Genomic DNA, 27504 nt, shown 5'->3' with positions numbered 1-27504 from the left:
TACACAAGTAAGACATCAGCTACTGGGTGATACACAAGTAAGACATCGGCTACAGGGTGATACACAAGTAAGACATCAGCTACTGGGTGATACACAAGTAAGACATCAGCTACTGGGTGATACACAAGTAAGACATCGGCTATAGGGTGATACACAAGTAAGACATCAGCTACTGGGTGATACACAAGTAAGACATCGGCTATAGGGTAATACGCGAGGAATACATCGGCTACAGGGTGATACACAAGTAAGACATCAGCTACTGGGTGATACACAAGTAAGACATCGGCTACTGGGTGATACACAAGTAAGACATCGGCTACTGGGTGATACACAAGTAAGACATCGGCTACTGGGTGATACACAAGTAAGACATCGGCTACTGGGTGATACACAAGTAAGACATCGGCTACTGGGTGATACACAAGTAAGACATCGGCTATAGGGTAATACGCGAGGAATACATCGGCTACTGGGTGATACACAAGTAAGACATCGGCTATTGGTAAGACACCGGCTACTGGATGACACACAAGTAAGACATCAGCTACTGGGTGATACACAAGTAAGACATCGGCTACTGGGTGATACACAAGTAAGACATCGGCTACTGGGTGATACACAAGTAAGACATCAGCTACTGGGTGATACACAAGTAAGACATCGGCTACAGGGTGATACACAAGTAAGACATCAGCTACTGGGTGATACACAAGTAAGACATCAGCTACTGGGTGACACACAAGTAAGACATCGGCTATAGGGTGATACACAAGTAAGACATCAGCTACTGGGTGATACACAAGTAAGACATCGGCTACTGGGTGATACACAAGTAAGACATCAGCTACTGGGTGATACACAAGTAAGACATCGGCTACTGGGTGATACACAAGTAAGACATCGGCTATAGGGTAATACGCGAGGAATACATCGGCTACTGGGTGATACACAAGTAAGACATCGGCTACTGGGTGATATGCAAGTAAGACATCGGCTACTGGGTGATACACAAGTAAGACATCGGCTACTGGGTGATATACAAGTAAGACATCGGCTACTGGGTGATAGACAAGTAAGACATCGGCTACTGGGTGATACACAAGTAAGACATCGGCTACATCGGCTACTGGGTGATACACAAGTAAGACATCGGCTACTGGGTGATACACAAGTAAGACATCGGCTACTGGGTGATACACAAGTAAGACATCGGCTACTGGGTGATACACAAGTAAGACATCGGCTACTGGGTGATACACAAGTAAGACATCGGCTACTGGGTGATACACAAGTAAGACATCGGCTACTGGGTGATACACAAGTAAGACATCGGCTACTGGGTGGGTGACACACAAGTAAGACATCGGCTACTGGGTGATACACAAGTAAGACATCGGCTACTGGGTGATACACAAGTAAGTCATCGGCTACTGGGTGATACACAAGTAAGACATCGGCTACTGGGTGATACACAAGTAAGACATCGGCTACTGGGTGATACACAAGTAAGACATCGGCTACTGGGTGATACACAAGTAAGACATCGGCTACTGGGTGATACACAAGTAAGACATCGGCTACTGGGTGATACACAAGTAAGACATCGGCTACTGGGTGATACACAAGTAAGACATCGGCTACTGGGTGATACACAAGTAAGACATTGGCTACTGGGTGATACACAAGTAAGACATCGGCTACTGGGTGATACACAAGTAAGACATCGGCTATAGGGCAATACGCAAGGAATACATCGGCTATTGGTATATACACAAGTAATACATCGGCTATTTGTTTTATTTAATGACACCACTAGAGCACATTGTTTTATTAATCATTGGCTATTGGATGTAAAACATTTGGTAATTTTTGACGTATAGTCTTAGAAAGGAAACTATTAATCACTGGCTATTGGATGTAAAACATTTGGTAATTTTTGACGTATAGTCTTAGAGAGGAAACCCGCTACATTTTGACATTAGTAGCAAGGGACCATCCTAATGACATGCCTCTGATATACAATTATTAAAAGTAAAGAAAAGGATATATGATTTATAACCTTTAATAAATACATTAATAAATAGTTGCTTTCACAATTAATAAAGTGAGCTGCTGTTATTAAAGACCTTGTGGGTGATTCCATGTCAATTCTTATCAACCAAAACATTGGCAATCTTATTAAAATGTGAAATCAAGGGCAGACAACCAAAAGTGGACGTCAATCAAGGGCAGGCAACCAGAAGTGGACGTCAACCAAAATACAAAAAATAACAAGTACAGACCTCTGACTACCCATCTTGTTTTTGCATAACCCGTCATGTTAACGTAAATGCAGAAATGGAAAGATGTTAAGCAAAATTAAATCTGCATGAATGACATGTGAATGAAATGATTGTTCCTGCATTTTTCAGGAGCTTTAATCACACTATTTAACTTTGTTTTTTAAATGCTTGTTTTGGGGGATGGGTGGGGGTGTAGTAAGTAATATGAGTGATACAAAGTTATTTTATTTCAAAAAAGAAAAGAAGAAAATGTTTAAATCTTTTCTGATTTTTCTTAAAAACTGCCAATCTAGCATGAGCCGTTTATGAGAAAACCACAGTCCAGGTTGTGAGCCGTCGAACTGTACCTTTCGTCTGGCCGCTTCCAGCTTGTCGTGAGCTTCTTCCACTTTCTTCTGTAGACGAATCACCTGGTTGCCCATCTTCTTTATCGTTCCGTGCATTATCTCCCAAACGTAAAAACTGTAAGTAAACTCAGTATTTCAGAAAATAATGATTATAATTTTTTTAATGCACACTTGATTCTGGTCTCCAGTGTAGACAAATTCAACATTTTTCTCCCTTATACAAAAAAAAGAAGACTAGAATAAAAATAAAAAGTTTGTTTTCTTTAAAGACTCCACTAGAGCACACTGATTTATTAATCATCGGCTATTGGATGTCAAACATTTGGTAATTTTGACATAGTCTTAGAAAGAAAACCTGCTACCTTTTCACATTAGTAGCAAGGGATCTTTTATATGCACCATCCCACTGACAGGATAGCACATACCATGGGCTTTGATATAACCATCGTGGTGCACTGGATGGATCGCAAAATAGCCCAAGGATGGGGATCAATTGTAGACCGACCGATAACCAGGCAAGTACTTAGCTATGTCACACCAGCCTCACCTGTATATGGACACTGAAGTTCTTAGCTATGTCACACCAGCCTCACCTATATATGCACACTGAAGTACTTAGCTATGTCACACCAGCCTCACCTGTATATGCACACTGAAGTTCTTAGCTATGTCACACACCAGCATCACTTGTATATGCACACTGAAGTTCTTAGCTATGTCACACCAGCATCACTTATATATGCACACTGAAGTACTTAGCTATGTCACACCAGCATCACTTATATATGCACACTGAAGTACTTAGCTATGTCACACCAGCATCACTTATATATGCACACTGAAGTACTTAGCTATGTCACACCAGCATCACTTATATATGCACACTGAAGTTCTTAGCTATGTCACACCAGCCTCACCTGTATATGCACACTGAAGTACTTAGCTATGTCACACCAGCCTCACCTGTATATGCACACTGAAGTACTTAGCTATGTCACACCAGCCTCACCTGTATATGCACACTGAAGTACTTAGCTATGTCACACCAGCCTCACCTGTATATGCACACTGAAGTACTTAGCTATGTCACACCAGCCTCACCTGTATATGCACACTGAAGTACTTAGCTATGTCACACCAGCCTCACCTGTATATGCACACTGAAGTACTTAGCTATGTCACACCAGCATCACCTGTATATGGACACTGAAGTTCTTAGCTATGTCACACCAGCCTCACCTGTATATGCACACTGAAGTTCTTAGCTATGTCACACCAGCCTCACCTGTATATGCACACTGAAGTACTTAGCTATGTCACACCAGCATCACTTATATATGCACACTGAAGTTCTTAGCTATGTCACACCAGCCTCACCTGTATATGCACACTGAAGTACTTAGCTATGTCACACCAGCCTCACCTGTATATGCACACTGAAGTACTTAGCTATGTCACACCAGCCTCACCTGTATATGCACACTGAAGTACTTAGCTATGTCACACCAGCCTCACCTGTATATGGACACTGAAGTTCTTAGCTATGTCACACCAGCCTCACCTGTATATGCACACTGAAGTTCTTAGCTATGTCACACCAGCCTCACCTGTATATGCACACTGAAGTACTTAGCTATGTCACACCAGCATCACTTATATATGCACACTGAAGTACTCAGCTATGTCACACCAGCCTCACCTGTATATGCACACTGAAGTACTTAGCTATGTCACACCAGCATCACTTAAATATGCACACTGAAGTACTTAGCTATGTCACACCAGCATCACTTATATATGCACACTGAAGTACTTAGCTATGTCACACCAGCATCACTTATATATGCACACTGAAGTTCTTAGCTATGTCACACCAGCCTCACCTGTATATGCACACTGAAGTACTTAGCTATGTCACACCAGCCTCACCTGTATATGCACACTGAAGTACTTAGCTATGTCACACCAGCCTCACCTGTATATGCACACTGAAGTACTTAGCTATGTCACACCAGCCTCACCTGTATATGCACACTGAAGTTCTTAGCTATGTCACACCAGCCTCACCTGTATATGCACACTGAAGTACTTAGCTATGTCACACCAGCCTCACCTGTATATGCACACTGAAGTACTTAGCTATGTCACACCAGCCTCACCTGTATATGCACACTGAAGTACTTAGCTATGTCACACCAGCCTCACCTGTATATGCACACTGAAGTTCTTAGCTATGTCACACCAGCCTCACCTGTATATGCACACTGAAGTACTTAGCTATGTCACACCAGCCTCACCTGTATATGCACACTGAAGTACTTAGCTATGTCACACCAGCCTCACTTATATATGCACACTGAAGTACTTAGCTATGTCACACCAGCCTCACCTGTATATGCACACTGAAGTACTTAGCTATGTCACACCAGCCTCACCTGTATATGCACACTGAAGTACTTAGCTATGTCACACCAGCCTCACCTGTATATGCACACTGAAGTACTTAGCTATGTCACACCAGCCTCACCTGTATATGCACACTGAAGTTCTTAGCTATGTCACACCAGCCTCACCTGTATATGCACACTGAAGTTCTTAGCTATGTCACACCAGCCTCACCTGTATATGCACACTGAAGTACTTAGCTATGTCACACCAGCCTCACTTATATATGCACACTGAAGTTCTTAGCTATGTCACACCAGCCTCACCTGTATATGCACACTGAAGTACTTAGCTATGTCACACCAGCCTCACCTGTATATGCACACTGAAGTTCTTAGCTATGTCACACCAGCCTCACCTGTATATGCACACTGAAGTACTTAGCTATGTCACACCAGCCTCACCTGTATATGCACACTGAAGTACTTAGCTATGTCACACCAGCCTCACTTATATATGCACACTGAAGTACTTAGCTATGTCACACCAGCCTCACCTGTATATGCACACTGAAGTACTTAGCTATGTCACACCAGCCTCACCTGTATATGCACACTGAAGTACTTAGCTATGTCACACCAGCCTCACCTGTATATGCACACTGAAGTACTTAGCTATGTCACACCAGCCTCACCTGTATATGCACACTGAAGTTCTTAGCTATGTCACACCAGCCTCACCTGTATATGCACACTGAAGTTCTTAGCTATGTCACACCAGCCTCACCTGTATATGCACACTGAAGTACTTAGCTATGTCACACCAGCCTCACTTATATATGCACACTGAAGTTCTTAGCTATGTCACACCAGCCTCACCTGTATATGCACACTGAAGTACTTAGCTATGTCACACCAGCCTCACCTGTATATGCACACTGAAGTTCTTAGCTATGTCACACCAGCCTCACCTGTATATGCACACTGAAGTACTTAGCTATGTCACACCAGCCTCACCTGTATATGCACACTGAAGTACTTAGCTATGTCACACCAGCCTCACCTGTATATGGACACTGAAGTTCTTAGCTATGTCACACCAGCCTCACCTGTATATGCACACTGAAGTTCTTAGCTATGTCACACCAGCCTCACCTGTATATGCACACTGAAGTACTTAGCTATGTCACACCAGCCTCACTTATATATGCACACTGAAGTACTTAGCTATGTCACACCAGCCTCACCTGTATATGCACACTGAAGTACTTAGCTATGTCACACCAGCCTCACCTGTATATGCACACTGAAGTACTTAGCTATGTCACACCAGCCTCACTTATATATGCACACTGAAGTACTTAGCTATGTCACACCAGCCTCACCTGTATATGCACACTGAAGTACTTAGCTATGTCACACCAGCCTCACCTGTATATGCACACTGAAGTACTTAGCTATGTCACACCAGCCTCACCTGTATATGCACACTGAAGTACTTAGCTATGTCACACCAGCATCACTTATATATGCACACTGAAGTGAGTAAAGTTTGTTTTAGAGCACAAATGATTACTTAACCATTGGCTTAAAGGTGTTAAAATGGAAAGTCACAACATTTTCCCACTAAGGATCTGTTACAGGCACTGTCCCACTGAAAGGACAGCACATACCATGACCTTTGATATACCATTTTTGGGGCACTGGTTGGGGATGGGGAAAAAATCAAATCCTACCAACACAGATAAATTCCACCTCACTTGTACACATCACTAGTGTGATGTTAACAAAGGGAGATAACTCTAACTTTCGTAAAGTGATCAAGTCAAAAGCTAAATAAATAGTTTTGAAAATGTAACAAAATGTTAAAGTCAATGACGGCAGCCCTACTTTTTTAATACAGTCTTCACCACGAGCAAAATCTACATTTCTAGCAGCAACTCACCTGAATAGACCATGAAAAAAGAAAGAAAGAAATGATTAACAACGTAACAAAGGCTAAAGTAACTGAGCCTACTTTCTGTGGTTTCCGACCTACCACGTGAATTCTGGTAACATCTCGTTGGAGAAGAGCCAGTTGGCGACAGCGGAACACTCGACGACCTGGGTTCGAAGCAGCTTGTCAACCAAGACGACCATCATCTGCTGGTGAGTCTTCCACACCTCAAACACAGTCTTTAGGAGACATATCTGTCCCTCCTCTGTCTCTGCTAGTGCTCTCAACACAGGATGGAATCTACCAACAACAACAATATATTAATAATATGTCTTCCACACCTCAAACACAGTCTTTAGGAGACATATCTGTCCCTTCTCTGTCTCTAGTAGTGTTCTCAACACAGGGTAAAATCTACCAACGACAACAATATTGTATTTCGTTTGTGTGATACCTCAAACAGCTGTCAAACGATAAATAGCCTCTGCCAGTGCTTTTAGCACAGGGTGGAAATTAACATCATTATTTGTTCACAACTAAAATGTTGTTTGACAATCTTCCATAAAATCAGAACCAAGGACAATAGGTAACAAGCATTCATAGAGTACTGCTAAAGCAGTAACTTGCTACCCAGAAATACTGTTCATCTTACACTGGTAAACTGATGCTGTCCTACACTCGCTAAAGCTTTGAAAAGGACACCTCCAATTCACTTTCCGATGCCATATTACCATAAATAAAATGTGTTGAGTGTGTCGTTAAATAAAACATTTCCTCCAATTCACTTGTGCATTATAAACTTTTAAGATAGTTGAGAATTTTCTATATATTGAAATATGTATATATTTTTAAAATGTAAAACTCACTTGGCAAGAGCCGCAAACGAATGACTGAATGACTTGTTGCCGAGGAAAAGAAGTGTTGAAACAAAAACGTCAATCTTCAATGGGTGGTACGGTGGCTCGACGTCACCTGAAACAAGTAATATAAACATTAACATAAATATTACACAGGTCAACTATAACGAAGGCTATGTCAGCTTTTGGTTTCAATTCTATTTGAATGTAAAATTCTTTATTATTTAAAAAATAATGTCTTACGTCTACATCTTATGCGGGATTTAGCTCAGTTAGTTAGGCGCTCGCCAGAGGTGCTTGTGTCGTTGGATCCATTTAACCGAATACAGGTTTTCTAGTTCCAACCAGTGCATCACAACTGGTCAAAGGTTGTGGTATGTGCTTTCCTGTCTGTGGGAAAGTGTATATATAAAAGATCCCTTGCTGCATTAGGAAAAATGTAGTGATTTTCCTCTGATGACTATGTGTCAGAATTACCAAATATTTGACATTCAATAGTCGATGATTAATTGATGTGCTCTAGTCGTGTTGTTAAACAAAATACTTTTTTTTTTACATCTACACCTTAGTTCTTGAGATATGTACCGTTTCAGTTTATTAAAAAATACAAACACCAAGATGACCAAAAATACATTGGATATGCCAAACTTAACAACTGAATCAAGAATTATGGTTTAAAAATTCTGAAATAACCAAAAGTATTTTACACTGCCTAGTAGCTGATGATGGAACCTTTAAAACAAATCTACACCTACTGACTGAACCTGCATGTTTCTAGTTAATTGAATGTGTAAATATTTTACATTCACACAGTGAGAGAGATGAGCAGGCCTTTTAGAATCAGTGGGTTTCTCAGTAACTCAATGGATAAATATCTTTCTAACATCATCATCTGTGGGGGTGGGACGCAGCCCAGTGGTAAAGGGCCCGCTCGATCTGGGATCGATCCCCGTTGGTGGGCCATTGGGCTATTTCTCGTTCCAGCCAATGCACCACAACTGGCATATCAAAGGCCATGGTATGTATTACCCTGTCTGTGGGATGGTGCATACAAAAGATCCCTTGCTGCTAATCGAAAAGAGTAGCCATGAAGTGGCGACAGCAGGTTTCTCTCTCAATATCTGTGTGGTTCTTAACCATATAACAGTAAAGAATGTGTGTTGAGTGCATTGTTAAATAAAATATTTCCTTCCTTCATCATCTTTGAGAAAATTTGGCAGATCATTTAGAATGTGTTTTTCTAAATACAATGTAACTGAATTTACAAATATCTTACTGTCATCAACTTTGACAGCATTCGACATATCAAAGAGAATTCGCTTCTTAAGAACTCTCACTATATAAATATCTTGATACAATCATCTTTGACAGTGTTCATCAGATCTTATAGAATTCACTTCTGAAGAACTCTCACTTTGTAAATATCTTAATACCATCATACTGTACGCTGTATACAGTGCATTCCCCAATTCATATTTCCCGCTGTTTTGCACACGACACTCACCAGAAGCGACTTATTAACAGGAAATGGAAGACAAGTCAGTTTCCTGTTTCTTTAGATTTAGTTTTTTCAATGGATTATACCTTGGAATGTTGAGTTGAAAAAGTGGTTTTTGGCAAGTATTTTCGCTTAACAATAATGGCGGCATGTCGCGGTAATTTTCAGAGATCAATAGCTGATTGTGACAGCTAATTTGATAATAAATTTGATCATTTTACCAACAACAAAAATCACCAAATATTGGGCTATGAATTGTAAGTTCATTTAAAAAAAAAAAAATTCTGGTAAAAAAAAAAACCCCAGTTATTGGAAATAATTCACATAAATACTGGACAGCTGGCCACAAATGCCTGTAAGTAAAAGTGACTTTTTTGATTTTTTTGCCTAATTTTAATCAACATCAACCGATCTAAAATATGACAAAAATTAGAAAACCCCCCAAACTTACCGATTCAAATATGAACTTTATTTTATGTATTTATAAAACATTAAAGTGAATCTGTGAGTAAAAATTATAAAATTGTACCCGCTCTACAGATTAACTGAATATGTAAATGTCTTACTGTCATCATCTTTCAGAGGGTTTGGCAGATCTTTTAGAATCTGGGCTGCTTCTTCCGGCAAACACTTTGACTTGATGGCGGCCATCAGAGAATGAGCTTGCATCGTGCCCGGCAAGGAACCTACAGTTTGTAAATTAGAATTACTGTCACTGTTAGAGGTCAAAGATGGGACATTCATCACTCTCAATCATCACTCTCAATGGTAAAGTGAAACTTTTATCTGCTTTCTTCAGCTAAGCTATATCAGGTCAGGTCAGGTCATAGGGTTTTATGTGTACATTCAGAACAAGTTGTTATAGCACACGCCTGTCATGGGTGCAGGTGTCGTCCTCGGCTGGCTCCTCCGTCCACTCAGCTGTATTCAAAACAAAGCATTTTACAGTAGGGAGTGAAATTTAGCTCAGTCTGTTGAGTGCTTGCTTGAGGTGCATGAGTCGCAGGATCAAACTACATTGGTAGATTCATTTAACTGATTGGGGGTTTTCTCATTCCAGCCAGTGCACCACAACTGCTCAAATGACGTGGAATGTGCTTTCCTGTCTATGGATATAAAAGATCCCTTGCTGCATTAGGAAAAATGTAGTGGGTTTTCTCTGATAACTACATGTGAGAATTACCAAATGTTTGACATCCAATAGCCAATGATTAATTAATTAATGTGCTCTAGTGGGGTCATTAAACAAAACAAACTTTAAACTTTATGGTGGTAACACATAAACATTACAATGAAACCTCTCAAAGTCAGACCTTTTGTAAACTGGAAGTCCCTCAAAACCGGAAATGTTTCACAGTCCATTTTTAAATATCAGTACAGCACCAAACTTTTTAAGCTGGGTACCCATTAAAGCCAGACTTTTACTTGGTCCAGTTGAGAGGGGTTTTGCAGTATATGACTTTGCCAATTTTAGCCAAAATAGAAAACACAAAGGACAATGTATAAAAGAGAATATAAATCTAAAAACTACAGGACTTGGAAGATATCTGGGAGCCATGTATCAGTGATGTGTTTGGTCTTACAAGTTAGGATATGAAACCCATAGCAACCACATAAACTACATCCTTGACATTGGCATAGAGAGAACACAATATATCAATAGCCTTTGATACAGAAGTTGTAAAGTAAGTAAGACCAAAACATATCATCAACTTTGATATAGCAGTTGTAGAGCAAGTAAGATTATAACATAACAACAACCTTTCATATAGTAGTTGTAAAGCAAATAAGAACAAAACATATCAACAACTTTTGTTTGATATAACAGTTGTAGGGCAAGTAAAAATAGTAGCGAGATTCCACTAGGAGGCATTCATAGTACAACCACAACACAACATCAACAGTAAGAAATAAAAAAATAAAAAAGTATTCAACTTACCTGCTCCTTCTTTTTCATACTTGAAATTCGACTGCGGTTTGGCAGGCATGAGTGTAGAAAAGATATCCGGAACTGTGTCTACAATTCTCTGGTGATACGAGAACCTGGAAAATAAAACAAATAATCACATTCTCTAGTGGTATTGTTAAACATTTGGTCATTGTGACAGGTAACCAGAGGAACCCTGCTGACTTGTTCCATTAGTAGCAAGTAATATTTTATATGCACTTTCCCAGACAGGACAGGCCACGTCACGGGGCACTAGTCGAGACAGGATAAGACCCAATCAGAGAATGGGGACTACCGAGGGGGTTTGATCCTATGAACAAAACACCACAGGTGAGCACTCTACTGACTGGGCTAACAATGCACTCAACACATTTTATTTACGGTTATATGGCGTCAGACATATGGTTAAGGACCACACAGATTTTGAGAGGAAACCCGCTGTCGCCACTTCATGGCCTACTCTTTTCAATTAGCAGCAAGGGATCTTTTATAAGAATGAATGAATGTTTAACGACACCCCAGCTCTTTTATTAGCACATACCACGGCCTTTGATATACCAGTCGTGGCGCACTGGCTGGAGCGAGAAATAGCCCAATGGGCCCACCGACGGGGATCGATCCCAAACTGACCGCGCATCAAGCAAGTGCGTTACCACTGGGCTACGCCCCGCCCCTTCTGGAACAGGATGTACCAGTGATAGGGTATTAGTTGGGGCCACTGAGGCCAATCGTCCTGCAATCCATTTCACATCAGGTAAGCGCTCTACAACCAACCCCTGCAGTTGGCCATGGCAATCTGCAATGCTGTGGAGGCTTTAGTTCTCCACAGCACTTTTTTGCCTTGGGACTATTCAGTTTTTTTTTTTTCAATGGCATGTTTTTTTTTCCGTGAAAATTTTCTTAATTGCAGAGGTTGTAAATTGATCTACATCCCATCCCTACAGCTAAAAAGGACCCGAGATGGATTTTTTTTTTATTGAGACTATGCAGTACACTGTTTTTGATTCGTCACAAAAAAAACTGTCAAGTTTAATTCTAACATCTGCATAATTATGATAATACAGTGGAGGACGATTGACCATGTGATCCATCACATTTCAGGCTAGCACCCTATCGCTGAACTGCATAAAGCCAATCCATCCCCACATAACTGAAATTAAGTTCCAGTCGTGGAGCACTGGTTGGAGTAAGTAAAAACCTGAATCCACAGAGTGTGATCGATCCTGCGGACCACTTCATCTCAGACAAGCCCACTACCAGTACCACAATGCTACAATCCCAACCTCCCATGCACACACCCTCTCCAAACTAAACTGAAGATAAGTCAAAAGTATCAGTCGTGGAGAACTGGCTGGAGCAGGGGAAAAACTTGAATCCACAGAGCGATCGATCCTGTGTCACATCGCACCTCAGGCAAGTGCTCTACCAATGAGCTACATCTCCCTAAAAGAAATGCCTCCTCCCCAAACCACTTAAAATGAAGATAAGGATGAATGCCAGTAGTAAGGCAGAGTTCACAAACTTTAATCCATTGTGCATCACACCATATCTCTGATGAGCGCTTTACCACTGAATTACCCCCCCCCCCCCCCCCCCCCCCCCCCAATAACTGAATCAATGTAAGGATTACCTGACACATCGGTGGAGGACTTCCTTGATGAACTTGGCCTTAGAGAACCGACAGGGACTGATGGACTCCCCCACCCCTACCCCCTGAATTGAATGGAAGTGATGGTTACCTGACACATCGGTGGAGGACTTCCTTGATGAACTTGGCCTTAGAGAACCGACAGGGATTGATGGACTCCCCCACCCCTACCCCCCGAATTGAATGGAAGTGATGGTTACCTGACACATCGGTGGAGGACTTCCTTGATGAATTTGGCCTTAGAGAACCGACAGGGATTGATGGACTCCCCCACCCCTACCCCCTATATTCAATGGAAGTGATGGTTACCTGACACATCGGTGGAGGACTTCCTTGATGAACTTGGCCTTAGAGAACCGACAGGGACTGATGGACTCCCCCACCCCTACCCCCCGAATTGAATGGAAGTGATAGTTACCTGACACATCGGTGGAGGACTTCCTTGATGAACTTGGCCTTAGAGAACCAACATGGACTGATGGACTCCCCCACCCCTACCCCCCGAATTGAATGGAAGTGATGGTTACCCGACACATCGGTGGAGGACTTCCTTGATGAACTTGGCCTTAGAGAACCGACAGGGACTGATGGACTCCCCCACCCCTACCCCCCGAATTGAATGGAAGTGATGGTTACCTGACACATCGGTGGAGGACTTCCTTGATGAACTTGGCCTTAGAGAACCGACAGGGATTGATGGACTCCCCCACCCCTACCCCCCGAATTGAATGGAAGTGATGGTTACCTGACACATCGGTGGAGGACTTCCTTGATGAACTTGGCCTTAGAGAACCGACAGGGATTGATGGACTCCCCCACCCCTACCCCCGGAATTGAATGGAAGTGATGGTTACCTGAGACATCGGTGGAGAACTTCCTTGATGAACTTGGCCTTAGAGAACCGACAGGGACTGATGGACTCCCCCACCCCAATTGAATGGAAGTGATGGTTACCTGACACATCGGTGGAGGACTTCCTTGATGAACTTGGCCTTAGAGAAACGACAGGGACTGATGGACTCCCCCACCCCTACCCCTCGAATTGAATGGAAGTGATGGTTACCTGACACATCGGTGGAGGACTTCCTTGATGAACTTGGCCTTGGGGTACTCAGAGTCCATCTTGGCACACTCGGCCCAGTCGTCCCAGCTCCAGCGGTACTGGAAGTTACTCAGGTGGTAAGAGAACCAGCTGGCAAACCTACACAACACACAGCAGAGCAGGTCAGTATCAGCTTATAGAATAAACTAGAATAGGTGTTTAATGACACTCCAGCATGAAAAATACATCGACTATTGGGTGTCAAACTGTGGTAAATCCAAACTTGTGGTTTAAGATGTCTGTGTACAATAAATCTTATTTATATAGAGAAATGTACATATTTTAATATATATTTTGTGTTCATGAATATAATCAATTTGGTATGTGGAATGTGAAAATGGGCCCAAAATGTTCTCACAACATTGTCAAGTTTAAAAGACACAGAAATAATGAGATTTAATAATGAGACAGAATAATTTTTAAAAAACCCAACAGAATAATATGTGCATTTCTTTTGTTGTTGGGTATATTTACAACGTGCTATGTTCATGAAACAGATTGTCAAGCTCTCTTACCTGTCTATACATATTGTATGCATGTTGTCGATTCTCTCATATAACATTTCAGTGGCCTGTGCAAGCTGTTCATCAGAGTTAAGTAAAATTAATTCAAATATGCTGGAATATTGTAAATGAATTAAAGTAGGCTGGAATATTGTACATAAGATGTTAGCTAATTATGTCCTTTAATAGTAGCACGTAAAAAGACTGGTCATATGGCATTCTGGGACAACAAGGAATGACAGGACGATTCAGTTACATCCACGTACAAAATTACTACGATCCAGGGCCCAATTTCACAAAACATTGTAAGTCTAGTTTTGCACGTAACATAAATCTACGACTAAACCACAATTCTTATTACTATTATAGTTCAACAAATATAGTTAGAACAACACATATTTTATTGTCTTCTGTCTTTAAAATACTCCAACTGATGTAATTTTCTGCGTAAAATTGATGCCAAACACGTGCAGACGCACGACCGGTATAACTGCTAGTAGCAGACGTAAACTTACGATGTTTAGTGAAATGGGGCGCAGACCTTTGAAAATTGTCCAAATGATAATTTCGTCAGTGTATCATGTTCCAGAAGCCATTTAATTAACAATACCTATCACATATGAAATCATGGTTATTTGGTGCTTCACATAATTAGTTATTTTGACATTTACTTGACACACAGAAATAAAGAAAACTTTTGCCACCACAAAGGATATTTCTACTACAGAATTAGCAAAGGATCTGTTATATGCACTTTCCATAAACAGGGCACTACATACCAGTTAATTTGATATTGAAATCATGGAGCAATGGATGGGGTGAGTAAAATCCTAATTCTATTAAGGACGATTGATTCAGCTGCCCACCTTCCCACCCACCCTATAAATTAAGTTAAAAGTTAACGTTTGTGTTGTTTAATGACACCACTAGATCACAATGATTTATTAATCATTTGGTAATTATGACATAGTCATAGAGAAGAAGAAAAGAAAATCATTAGTAGTAAGGGATCTTTTATATCCACCATCCCACAGACAGGAAAGCACATACCATAGCCTTTGATATACCAGTTGTTAGAATTACTAACTGTTATATCAAAGGCAATGGTATGTGCTATCCTGTCTGTGGAATGGTGCATATAAAAGATCCCTTGCAACTAATGGAAGAAATGTAACATGTTTCCTAAGACTATGTCAGAATTACCAAATAGTGCACTGGCTGCAATGAGAAATAACTCAATGGGTCCTTTGACAGGGATCGATCCCAGACGAGACCACACCAACAGTAAGGATACGACTTGCGGCATGGATCCGGGCTGCAGTTTGCACAATTCTATGAGCGTCGACCCATAGAAGATCTCGAGAAACGGTGGACACGGCAGCTGAAACAGCTGGGAAAACATCACCTGAAGGAAAATAAAAATCAATGCATTATGAATCATTAAAACTGTGGAACATGTAATGCAAAGTACCCAAAACATGATCCAAATGGTAATAGTAATAGTAAAAACTTGATTAAACTGAATATTTAATGACACTCAAGCATGAAAAAAATATTGGGTTTCAAAGATAAATGATGATCAACAGAAAAACTATAACATTATTAACAAAACACCTGTCAAAAAGTCGCAGTCACGCAAGACAGAATAACACATATTAACAAAACATACCTAGAACAAAATCATTTAAAAAACAAAAAAATAAACACCATGATCAAAATATTCAATAATTGTGTCACATAATCTTTTGAAAAAACAACACTATATTTTTCAATTAGCAGCACTTACTCACAGACAGGACAGCACAAACCATGGTTTTTGCAAAAAAATTGTTTTTAAATTTCTACAATAAAAAGGGGTGACACAGAAATATAAGTACTGCAAGAATTGTTGAAAATTTAGTACACACTAAATATATTAATTTCACAATAACATTTTGACAAAAAAACCCAAGATGCAAACATTCGGCATCATTAACAATGTTCACAGAGGCATTCTGGCATAGTGCTTACCTCGACAATCATGTAGTTGAGTGGTATTTTATTCTTGTTTGGAAAACTAAGCAACATCGCCGCACTGAAAATAAAACACAACATGGAATAGTTTGTGACAAGAAGCTGAACATTTTTCATTTCAACGTATTTTCGAGCTTATATATATCCAATTACAGCCTTATGGGATTCTCAGCCCGAAATAGTTTAACTGGTTTAAGTAAGTAAGTAATATATCCAATTAAGGTTCAAGCATGCTGTCCTGGGCACACACCTCAGCTATCTGGGCTGTCTGTCGAGGACAGTGGGTTAGTTGTTAGTTGGTTAGTGGTTAGTGAGAGAGAAGAGGGTGTAGTGGTCTTACACCTACCAACTGAGTCATTAAAACTCACTCTGGGTGGGAGCCGGTACCGGGCTGCGAACCCTGTACCTACCAACCTTATGTCTGATGGTTTAACCACGACACCACCGAGGTTGGTAAAGCTGAATAAAATTAGACCTCATCATTTAAGGGGAGCCGTCCCTCTCGTTCCCCATCACTCACCTGAGACTAGTTCAAGGAGAGTGATTTTTAGCTCACCTTAGCATGTGAATTTATATGGTATCAACAAAGTAGTATCTTAATCTATTATCAACATGGTTCAACATAACAGAGTTACTAAAAACCATACGAATAACATGTGTAATAACAAGTGTAATGATGTTATTTGGGAAGCGATGCCATTCCTAGCTCAGAATGTGTGTGTGAAATATGATGTCATTTTGTCGCCTACTTCTATTTGTGATTGAAACAAGTTTTGAGATGCCCTCGTTATTCATAAAAAATAAAAATAATAATAAAGAAATTATTACTCACATGTGACTTCTACTGATTTGACAAAACTTGTGTCAGGATTGATGTATTACCCTCATTCGCGCAATACAAAATCCCTACACTTGTTTTGTAAAATCAGTATAACACACAAGCTTTAATAAAAATCTCTATGTAAGTTTGGGGAACAATTAATTACTCCCGTCAATTTGTTTTCATGTCGAGGTCTGTAAAATGATAATGTAATCATTATGAAGCACATTTCACATCATCAACTGAGAACTTCAATCGATCCCCTTCAAACTAAACTGAGTTCATCAACCGAGGGCTTCAATCAATCCCCTTCAAACTAAACTGAGTTCATCAACTGAGAACTTCAATCGATCCCCTTCAAACTAAACTGAGTTCATCAACTGAGGGCTTCAATCGATCCCCTTCAAACTAAACTGAGTTCATCAACTGAGGGCTTCAATCAATCCTCTTCAAACTAAACTGAGTTGATCAACCGAGGGCTTCAATCGATCCCTTCAAACTAAACTGAGTTGATCAACTGAGGGCTTCAATCAATCCCCTTCATACTAAACTGAGTTCATCAACAGAGAGCTTCAATCGACCCCTTCAAACTAAACTGAGTTCATCAACTGAGGGCTTCAATCGATCCCCTTCAAACTAAATTGAGTTCATCAACTGAGAGCTTCAATCGATCCCCTTCAAACTAAATTGAGTTGATCAACCGAGGGCTTCAATCGATCCCCTTCAAACTAAATTGAGTTGATCAACCGAGGGCTTCAATCGATCCCCTTCCAACTAAACTGAGTTCATCAACAGAGAGCTTCAATCGATCCCCTTCAAACTAAACCGAGTTCATCAACTGAGGGCTTCAATCGATCCCTTCAAACTAAACCGAGTTCATCAATTGAGGGCTTCAATCAATCCCCTTCAAACTAAACTGAGTTCATCAACTGAGGGCTTCAATCGATCCCCTTCAACCTAAACTGAGTTCATCAATTGAGGGCTTCAATCGATCCCCTTCAACCTAAACTGAGTTCATCAACTGAGTGCTTCAATTGATCCCCTTCAAATTAAACTAAGTTCATCAACCGAGGGCTTCAATCGATCTCATCCAAGCTAAACTGAGTTCATCAACTGAGGGCTTCAATCGATCCCCTTCAAACTAAATTGAGTTCATCAACTGAGGGCTTCAATCGATCTCATCCAAACTAAACTGAGTTCATCAACTGAGGCCTTCAATCGATCCCATCCAAACTAAACTGAGTTCATCAACTGAGGGGTTCAATCGATCCCCTTCAAATTAAACTGAGTTCATCAACTGAGGGCTTTAATCGATCCCCTTCAAACTAAACTGAGTTCATCAACTGAGGCCTTCAATCAATCCCATCCAAACTAAACTGAGTTCATTAACTGAAGCCTTCAATCGATCCCATCTAAACTAAACTGAGTTCATCAACTGAGGCCTTCAATCGATCCCTTCAAACTAAACTGAGTTCATCAACTGAGGCCTTCAATCGATCCCATCCAAACTAAACCGAGTTCATCAACTGAGGCCTTCAATTGATCCCATCCAAACTAAACTGAGTTCATAAACTGAGGCCTTCAATCGATCCCATCCAAACTATACTGAGTTCATAAACTGAGGGCTTCAATCGATCCGTCAAACTAAATTGGGTTCATCACTGGAAATTTCTAAAATGGTGCAACTAAACTTTTTGTAGAATTAATTCTCCCTCTGGTCAGAATGCTACATGCTAACAAGAGGGAGAATTACAGAAAAATTGAATCAACTTTTCCTTTTATAAATAATGAACCAGACCTCTGAACTATAGTGTGGTTTGTATATGGTGTGGTGTGGTGTGCGGTGGGGTATTCAAATATTAACCTAGCTGACCCATTTGTCTACATTTTCATTGGACACTTATATTAATAGCCTAATATTGCACTGTCAAAAAGTTGTGTTAGATGGGGGGGGGGGGGGGGGGGGGGAGAGAGAGGGGGAAGTCTTCCACCACACTTAGTATGTGTCTCTAACGCTACAATACTCTACCACTGAGCAACGTGCTATCAACAATATATATCTACCAATCTGTATATTCATGAATGTGACAGAACTATATCTCTTAACCGTACCAGTGCACTTGTTGTTCAGAATCAATACACAATTCTAAGACATTAAGTAGTAGCTGCTCCTAAATGTTCAACTGATCACCAACTGTGGCTACTCCCTGATTACAAGACAATTACCCACCCTGGATCATCTGCCCACCATGAAGCAGAGTTAAACAAACAAACTAAATGTTCAACTGATCACCAACTGTGGCTACTCCCTGATTACAAGACAATTACCCACCCTGGATCATCTGCCCACCATGAAGCAGAGTTAAACAAACAAACTAAATGTTCAACTGATCACCAACTGTGGCTACTCCCTGATTACAAGACAATTACCCACCCTGGATCATCTGCCCACCATGAAGCAGAGTTAAACAAACAAACTAAATGTTCAACTGATCGCCAACTGTGGCTACTCCCTGATTACAAGACAATTACCCACCCTGGATCATCTGCCCACCATGAAGCAGAGTTAAACAAACAAACTAAATGTTCAACTGATCGCCAACTGTGGCTACTCCCTGATTACAAGACAATTACCCACCCTGGATCATCTGCCAACCATGAAGCAGTGTTAAACAAACAAACACATTTTTTATTTTGTTTGACGACACCACTAGAGCACATTGATTTAATTAGTCATCAGCTATTGGATGTCAACAATTTGGTAATTATGACTCATAGTCATCAGAGGAAACCTGATACATTTTTTCTAATGCAGCAAGGGATTTCTTTTATATGCACTTTCCCACAGACAGGAAAGCACATACCACGGCCGTTGTCCAGTTGTGGTGCACTGGTTGGAACGAGAAAAACCCCAAATCAGCTGAATGGTTCCACTGAGGTGATTCGATCCTACGACGCAAGCACCTCAAGCGAGCACTCAACCAACTGAGCTAAATCCCAGCCCCAGTGTTAAACAAGCGACCAATCTTACCAGTCCTTTCTTTCAATGTAATTTGTGCAGATTATTCTGTGGAGCTGCTCCTCTATCAGGTATCTTTCGATCGAATGACTTCCAGGTAAAACTGTGCCCTGCAAATGAGACAACTCATGTATTATAAAAAACACCTGCATTTTATCATTCTACATGAATACAGTTCACTTCCCGGTAAAATGATGCCCTGCAGTCGAAGTTTATCAGTGTGTAAGATTACCTCTGGGACGTCGGTGTAGGGCTGTATGCGTAGCAGCGTGTAAGATTACCTCTGGGACGTTGGTGTAGGGCTGTATGCGTAGCAGCGTATAAGATTACCTCTGGGACGTCGGTGTAGGGCTGTATGCGTAGCAGCGTGTAAGATTACCTCTGGGACGTCGGTGTAGGGCTGTATGCGTAGCAGCGTGTAAGATTACCTCTGGGACGTCGGTGTAGGGCTGTATGCGTAGCAGCGTGTAAGATTACCTCTGGGACGTCGGTGTAGGGCTGTATGCGTAGCAGCGTGTAAGATTACCTCTGGGACGTCGGTGTAGGGCTGCATGTGTAGCAGTGTATAAGATTACCTCTGGGACGTCGGTGTAGGGCTGTATGCGTAGCAGCGTGTAAGATTACCTCTGGGACGTCGGTGTAGGGCTGTATGCGTAGCAGCGTATAAGATTACCTCTGGGACGTCGGTGTAGGGCTGCATGCGTAGCAGTGTATAAGATTACCTCTGGGACGTCGGTGTAGGGCTGCATGCGTAGCAGCGTGTAAGATTACCTCTGGGACGTCGGTGTAGGGCTGTATGCGTAGCAGCGTATAAGATTTACTCTGGGACGTCGGTGTAGGGCTGTATGCGTAGCAGCGTGTAAGATTACCTCTGGGACGTCGGTGTAGGGCTGTATGCGTAGCAGCGTATAAGATTACCTCTGGGACGTCGGTGTAGGGCTGTATGCGTAGCAGCGTGTAAGATTACCTCTGGGACATCGGTGTAGGGCTGTAAGGCTGTAAGTGTAGCAGCGTATAAGATTACCTCTGGGACGTTGGTGTAGGGCTGTATGCGTAGCAGTGTGTAAGATTACCTCTGGGACGTTGGTGTAGGGCTGTATGCGTAGCAGCGTGTAAGATTACCTCTGGGACGTCGGTGTAGGGCTGTATGCGTAGCAGCGTGTAAGATTACCTCTGGGACGTCGGTGTAGGGCTGTATGCGTAGCAGCGTGTAAGATTACCTCTGGGACGTCGGTGTAGGGCTGCATGCGTAGCAGCGTGTAAGATTACCTCTGGGACGTCGGTGTAGGGCTGCATGCGTAGCAGCGTGTAAGATTACCTCTGGGACGTCGGTGTAGGGCTGCATGCGTAGCAGCGTGTAAGATTACCTCTGGGACGTCGGTGTAGGGCTGCATGCGTAGCAGCGTGTAAGATTACCTCTGGGACGTCGGTGTAGGGCTGTATGCGTAGCAGCGTGTAAGATTACCTCTGGGACGTCGGTGTAGGGCTGTATGCGTAGCAGCGTGTAAGATTACCTCTGGGACGTCGGTGTAGGGCTGTATGCGTAGCAGCGTGTAAGATTACCTCTGGGACGTCGGTGTAGGGCTGTATGCGTAGCAGCGTGTAAGATTACCTCTGGGACGTCGGTGTAGGGCTGTATGCGTAGCAGCGTGTAAGATTACCTCTGGGACATCGGTGTAGGGCTGTAAGTGTTGCAGCGTGTAAGATTACCTCTGGGACGTCGGTGTAGGGCTGTATGCGTAGCAGCGTGTAAGATTACCTCTGGGACGTTGGTGTAGGGCTGTATGCGTAGCAGCGTGTAAGATTACCTCTGGGACATCGGTGTAGGGCTGTAAGTGTTGCAGTGTGTAAGATTACCTCTGGGACGTTGGTGTAGGGCTGTATGCGTAGCAGCGTATAAGATTACCTCTGGGACATCGGTGTAGGGCTGTAAGTGTTGCAGTGTGTAAGATTACCTCTGGGACGTTGGTGTAGGGCTGTAAGTGTTGCAGTGTGTAAGATTACCTCTGGGACGTTGGTGTAGGGCTGCATGTGTAGCAGTGTATAAGATTACCTCTGGGACATCGGTGTAGGGCTGTATGCGTAGCAGTGTATAAGATTACCTCTGGGACGTCGGTGTAGGGCTGTAAGTGTAGCAGCGTATAAGATTACCTCTGGGACGTCGGTGTAGGGCTGTATGCGTAGCAGCGTATAAGATTACCTCTGGGACGTCGGTGTAGGGCTGTAAGTGTTGCAGTGTGTAAGATTACCTCTGGGACATCGGTGTAGGGCTGTAAGTGTTGCAGTGTGTAAGATTACCTCTGGGACGTCAGTGTAGTCGAAAGTTAGCAGTGTGTAAGATTACCTCTGGGACGTCGGTGTAGTCGAAGAGTCTGAAGACGACGGCGGGCAGTGGGTAGGTCATCTCCTCATTGTGTGACGGGGGGATCACCTGGGGGAGGGTGTGCTGCAGCGCGTCACACAGGATGCTGTCGAACGCCAGACACGGACGCAGGATCTGCTTCTCCATCCACTTGTTGTTACGCAGGTTTCTGATCTGAGCCCACAGGCAATCCAGGTACTGAAAACAGTTTTGACTATTACTCATATGGTTAAAAATATCTTGGTTTCATATCGAAGTATCACATCCCACTAGAACATAACGTCTCAATGTCATATGAATGGCAGACGATGACCTTACTGGAATGTAAATCAAACGGGTTCAGTCATATAAATTAAAATCGATTACTGGTAATAAATAGAATATTAAACTCGCAACCATTTCTTATCATATTTATCGTACCTTCGTGAAAAAAATTTCATTGTCACTTGCTGAAGCTTGTCACAACTGAAAATTATTTCACAAAAAACATAAACATCAGGGATCAAAACTCGCCATGAAATATGGTGGCCCCAAAAATAATAATGGATGTTGGCAAATTAAGGTAAGCGAACTATCAACCACAAGCATGATTTTAATGTGGAATAAATATATGCAATACAAATATTAATAGTGGCTCATATGTTATAGCTCTAAAGAAGATTGCCAAATAATATTATTTGCGTGACTAACACCATTATTTTTTAATATTTAAGTCGACCAAACGGGACAATGGTCGCATTTGGTGACCTGGCCACAGGTCGTTTCGAACCCTGAAACATGATACAAAATGGAAGCTTGTTTAATATCCTATAATTATTACCATAATTATTTTTTCTTGTCTGACGGATCCCCTGTAATGTTTTCTCTAAGCATACTTGGTTTAAATACAATTTTGGTTTGTGGTTTATGGGTGTACAGAAACAAAATTGCCTCCCTCCTCCTCATGCAATCAGGACATGTATCATTTGAAAATATAGTAATAGGGAAAGTCACACTAACGTATAAAAAGAAATAACGGAAATACTGTTTCCCCCTATCGGTGTTTCCCACATTGGAAATACTTAACTTGACCCAAGACAATAATTGCACCCCACCTCCCGCTCCCCTCCCTACTAAAATCAGACTTCATCTGAACCTTCCAACAGCCAAAGTTAGAATCCCCGACTGAGTCAATAACAAATATTGTAAATCAGGAAAAAAAAATGTCGCACAATATTATTGCATTGGGAAAGGTACACACTGTTTGCAATAAATTGACTTCAGTTCTATCTCATTAATTAAACAAAAAAGTAGGACTTTTGTTGTTAGTTGGCAGTAAATTCCTCCGCCTCATGTCGAGAACTACAGAAATGACAAGGTGTAGATCTACTTGTGTGAACAACCTATTGTGTTTTCATTCAGTTCGTTTGAATTTTTGGGGGCATATTTTAAAGTTTAATTTTATTCCTATTCATTACATGATTACTTTAACTGATATAAGATAGTATTCATTTTAACAGATGCATATATTAATTGCGTTGACGTTTGTTTTGTTGCTTGTCAATTTGTTTCTTTTCTTTTGATTTAAAATATAATGCATCAAATAATTATTGCATTGAAACATGAACAACATTTTTCGCATTAACAACTTGCTCACACAATTTCATGATGATGTTAATATTTATTTTTCTGTTTATATCCAATTAAGGTTCAAGCATGCTATCTTGGGCACACACCTGAGCTATCTGGACTGCCTGTTCAGGACAGTGGGTTAGTGAGAGACAAATCAGTGTAATTATTTTACACCGACCCAATAAATTATTAAACTCGCTCTGGGTGGGAGCCAGTACTGGGAATTGAACCCAGTACCTACCGAGGTCAGTTAAATCCTGATCTATCCTTAACTTACCCATAATATCCATATCATAAAACAGGGCTAGCTCTGGGTGAGCAAAGAATTTCGCCTAATTGTCTATTAAACTTTAAAAATGGCAGAAATCGACAGTTATTTTCTAAAAAATGTCAATTATTACCTACAATTATTTCGCCAAATTAAAATAAAATTTGCCAACTGCTTTCTAAATTCACAATTGGCGAATTTGGCGAGTGGCAGAGCTAGCCCTGTAAAACCATTTGATATTTACCTTAAATTTAACTTGGTTATGAATGTTTTGCTGTCAGTGGGTTACTTGTGTTCAGACAACAAGACTTGTATACCTCAGCGTTATGACACGAGATAAAGTGTGTGATGTCAAACTACATCAATTTTGTGCTAATCGCGATAACGTCATATTACTGGTGAGGAGACTTCAGAACTTTGATTTACTAAATATGTTATTTCCGAAGTGTTATAGGATAAATGGAATTCACTACTCATGTTTTTTAATACGTAAAATATCAACTGTGTCTAGTCAATGGGTATTACTCTCGGCAGAACCTCGACAAATACCGATTAACATAGACTCGGTTGATATTTTTCATATTAAACAAACTCTTGTGACGAATACTCTATTAACATTATATGCATGCATTAACAACTATTCCAGCTGTGTGTAAGTTCTACCTCCTCCTGTGGGTGGGGTTCATCCGTGTGCCACACTCTCAAGGCCGGCTGGTGGATACGCTGACGTTTGCTAAAAAAATATAAATTACAAATTATGTTTATCTAGAGCAATATAACTTTCCAACTTAGACAAAATCTTAGCCACTTTCCAATTTTATTAGCCAGTTTCAGTGAAAGGTTAATGTTTGTTTTGTTTAATGTGACCACTAAAGCACATTGATTTATTAACCATCAGCTATTGGATGTTAAACATTTGGTAATTCTGACATATAGTCTTAAAAAGGAAGGAAATGTTTTATTTAATGACACACTCAACACTTTTTATTTACAGTTATATGATGTCAGAAATATGGTTAAGGACCACAGAGAAATTGAGATTGGAAACACGCTGTCGCCATTTCATGGGCTACTCTTTTTGATTAGCAGCAAGGAATCATTTATATGCACCATCCCACAGACAGGATAGCACCTACCACGGCCATTGATATACCAGTCATGGTGCACTAGCTGGAACGAGAAATAGCCCAAAGGGCCCACCGACGGGGATTGATCCTAGAACAACCGCGCATTATGCGAACACTTTACCACTGGGCTACGTACCGCCCCTCTTAAAAAGGAAACCCGCAAAATGTTTTCCATTTGATATACTAGTCATGGTGCAGTGGCTGGAACGAGAAATAACCCGATGGGCCCACTGACAGGGATCAAGCGAGCGCTTTACCACTGGGCTATGTCTCGCCATTAGTAAAAACCTTTGGCTACTGACAGCGTTAAGCCCTGCGGGGCATGGAACTATCGGTGTTTCGTACCCAATATAGTTATCAATGGACACGAGCATTGCGTTGAGCTCCGCTTCCTTCTTCTCATACAGTTCACGGCCGACCCAGGGCAGGGCCGAGAGAACCGCGTACACGTACCAGTCTGATCGCACCTGTTAAACGGAAACATACAACATGGTCAGAGATAAATACAGAAATTCACAAATAAATTAATAAAATATATGTGTTCACAGAAAAATAAATTATCTCCACATATTCACAGATAAATACATGGTATACCCGTTCAAAGAAAATAAAAATGATTATACATGTTCAAAGAAAAATACATAACAACACATATTCACAGATAACTACAAAGTAAAGTTTGTTTTATTTAACGACGCCACTAGAGCACATTGATTTTTTTATCTTATCATCGGCTATTGGACATCAAACATATGGTCATTTTGACATTGTTTTTAAGAGGAAACCTGCTGTCGCCACACAGGCTACTATTTTTTCGACAGGCAGCAAGGGATCTTTTATTTGCGTTTCCCACAGGCAGGATAGCACAAACCATGGCCTTTGTTGAACCATTTATGGATCACTGGTCGGTGTAAGTGGTTTACACCTACCCATTAAGCCTTGCAGAGCACTCACTCAGTGTTTGGAGTCTGTATTTGGATTAAAAATCCCATGCCTCGATTGGGATCCGAACCCAGTACCTACCAGCCTGTAGTCCATGGCTTAACCACTGTGCCATCGAGGCCAGTTAGATAACTACATGTATGCAAATATATCTTTTTATAAATAAATGGATGAAATGAAAAAACAAATTACTTACACATGTTCACAGATAAAACAAATATATATAATTATGTAGTCACAAAAAATGGAAATGATTATACATGTGCAAAGATAAATGAATTAACTACAAGTTCACAGATAAATCAATTAAATATATCTTTTATAAATAAATGAATAAAATAAAAAATGTTTACAGAAAAATTAATTACCTACACGTTCACAGATAAAACAAATAAATATATACATGTGACTATACAGATAAATCAATTAAATATATCTTTTATAAATAAATGAATAAAATAAAAAATGTTTACAGAAAAATTAATTACCTACACATGTTCACAGATAAAACAAATAAATATATACATGTGACTATACATGTGCACAGATAAATTAATTATTCATGTTTGCAGATAAACAATAAAATTCCTGTTATATTCACAACAGTTAAAAGGCATTGGTCCAGCCATAGCAACGCAAGTTTGTTAATTTCTAGATTGTCACATAAAACTGAAGTCGTCAGGGACTGTCACATAAAACTGAAGTCGTCAGGGACTGTCACATAAAACTGAAGTTGTCAGGGATTGTCACATAAAACTGAAGTCGTCAGGGATTGTCACATAAAACTGAAGTCGTCAGGGATTGTCACATAAAATTAAGTCATTGTATTATTGA

The 27504-nt window shown here is 40.9% G+C and overlaps 1 protein-coding gene across 1 annotated transcript in view; it reads right to left on the bottom strand.

The window, feature by feature from the left end:
- Positions 1-27504, bottom strand: part of LOC121379777 (nuclear cap-binding protein subunit 1-like) — a 56205-nt gene that overhangs the window by 16704 nt on the left and 11997 nt on the right. Inside the window, exons 7-19 of the mRNA XM_041508431.1 lie at positions 26074-26195; positions 25265-25334; positions 22705-22920; positions 20373-20470; positions 16519-16582; positions 15803-15913; positions 14521-14585; positions 13967-14104; positions 11247-11350; positions 9874-9993; positions 7819-7924; positions 7055-7252; positions 2633-2747 (exon numbers count right to left, since the gene is read on the bottom strand). Coding sequence (XP_041364365.1) covers positions 2633-2747; positions 7055-7252; positions 7819-7924; positions 9874-9993; positions 11247-11350; positions 13967-14104; positions 14521-14585; positions 15803-15913; positions 16519-16582; positions 20373-20470; positions 22705-22920; positions 25265-25334; positions 26074-26195 — 1527 coding nt within the window. The remainder of the gene's footprint in view (positions 1-2632; positions 2748-7054; positions 7253-7818; positions 7925-9873; positions 9994-11246; positions 11351-13966; positions 14105-14520; positions 14586-15802; positions 15914-16518; positions 16583-20372; positions 20471-22704; positions 22921-25264; positions 25335-26073; positions 26196-27504) is intronic.

The sequence above is a fragment of the Gigantopelta aegis genome, chromosome 2, assembly GCF_016097555.1.
Source record: "Gigantopelta aegis isolate Gae_Host chromosome 2, Gae_host_genome, whole genome shotgun sequence".
Classification (NCBI taxonomy): Eukaryota; Metazoa; Mollusca; class Gastropoda; order Neomphalida; family Peltospiridae; genus Gigantopelta; species Gigantopelta aegis.
This window is presented reverse-complemented; position numbering and strand designations above follow the sequence as displayed.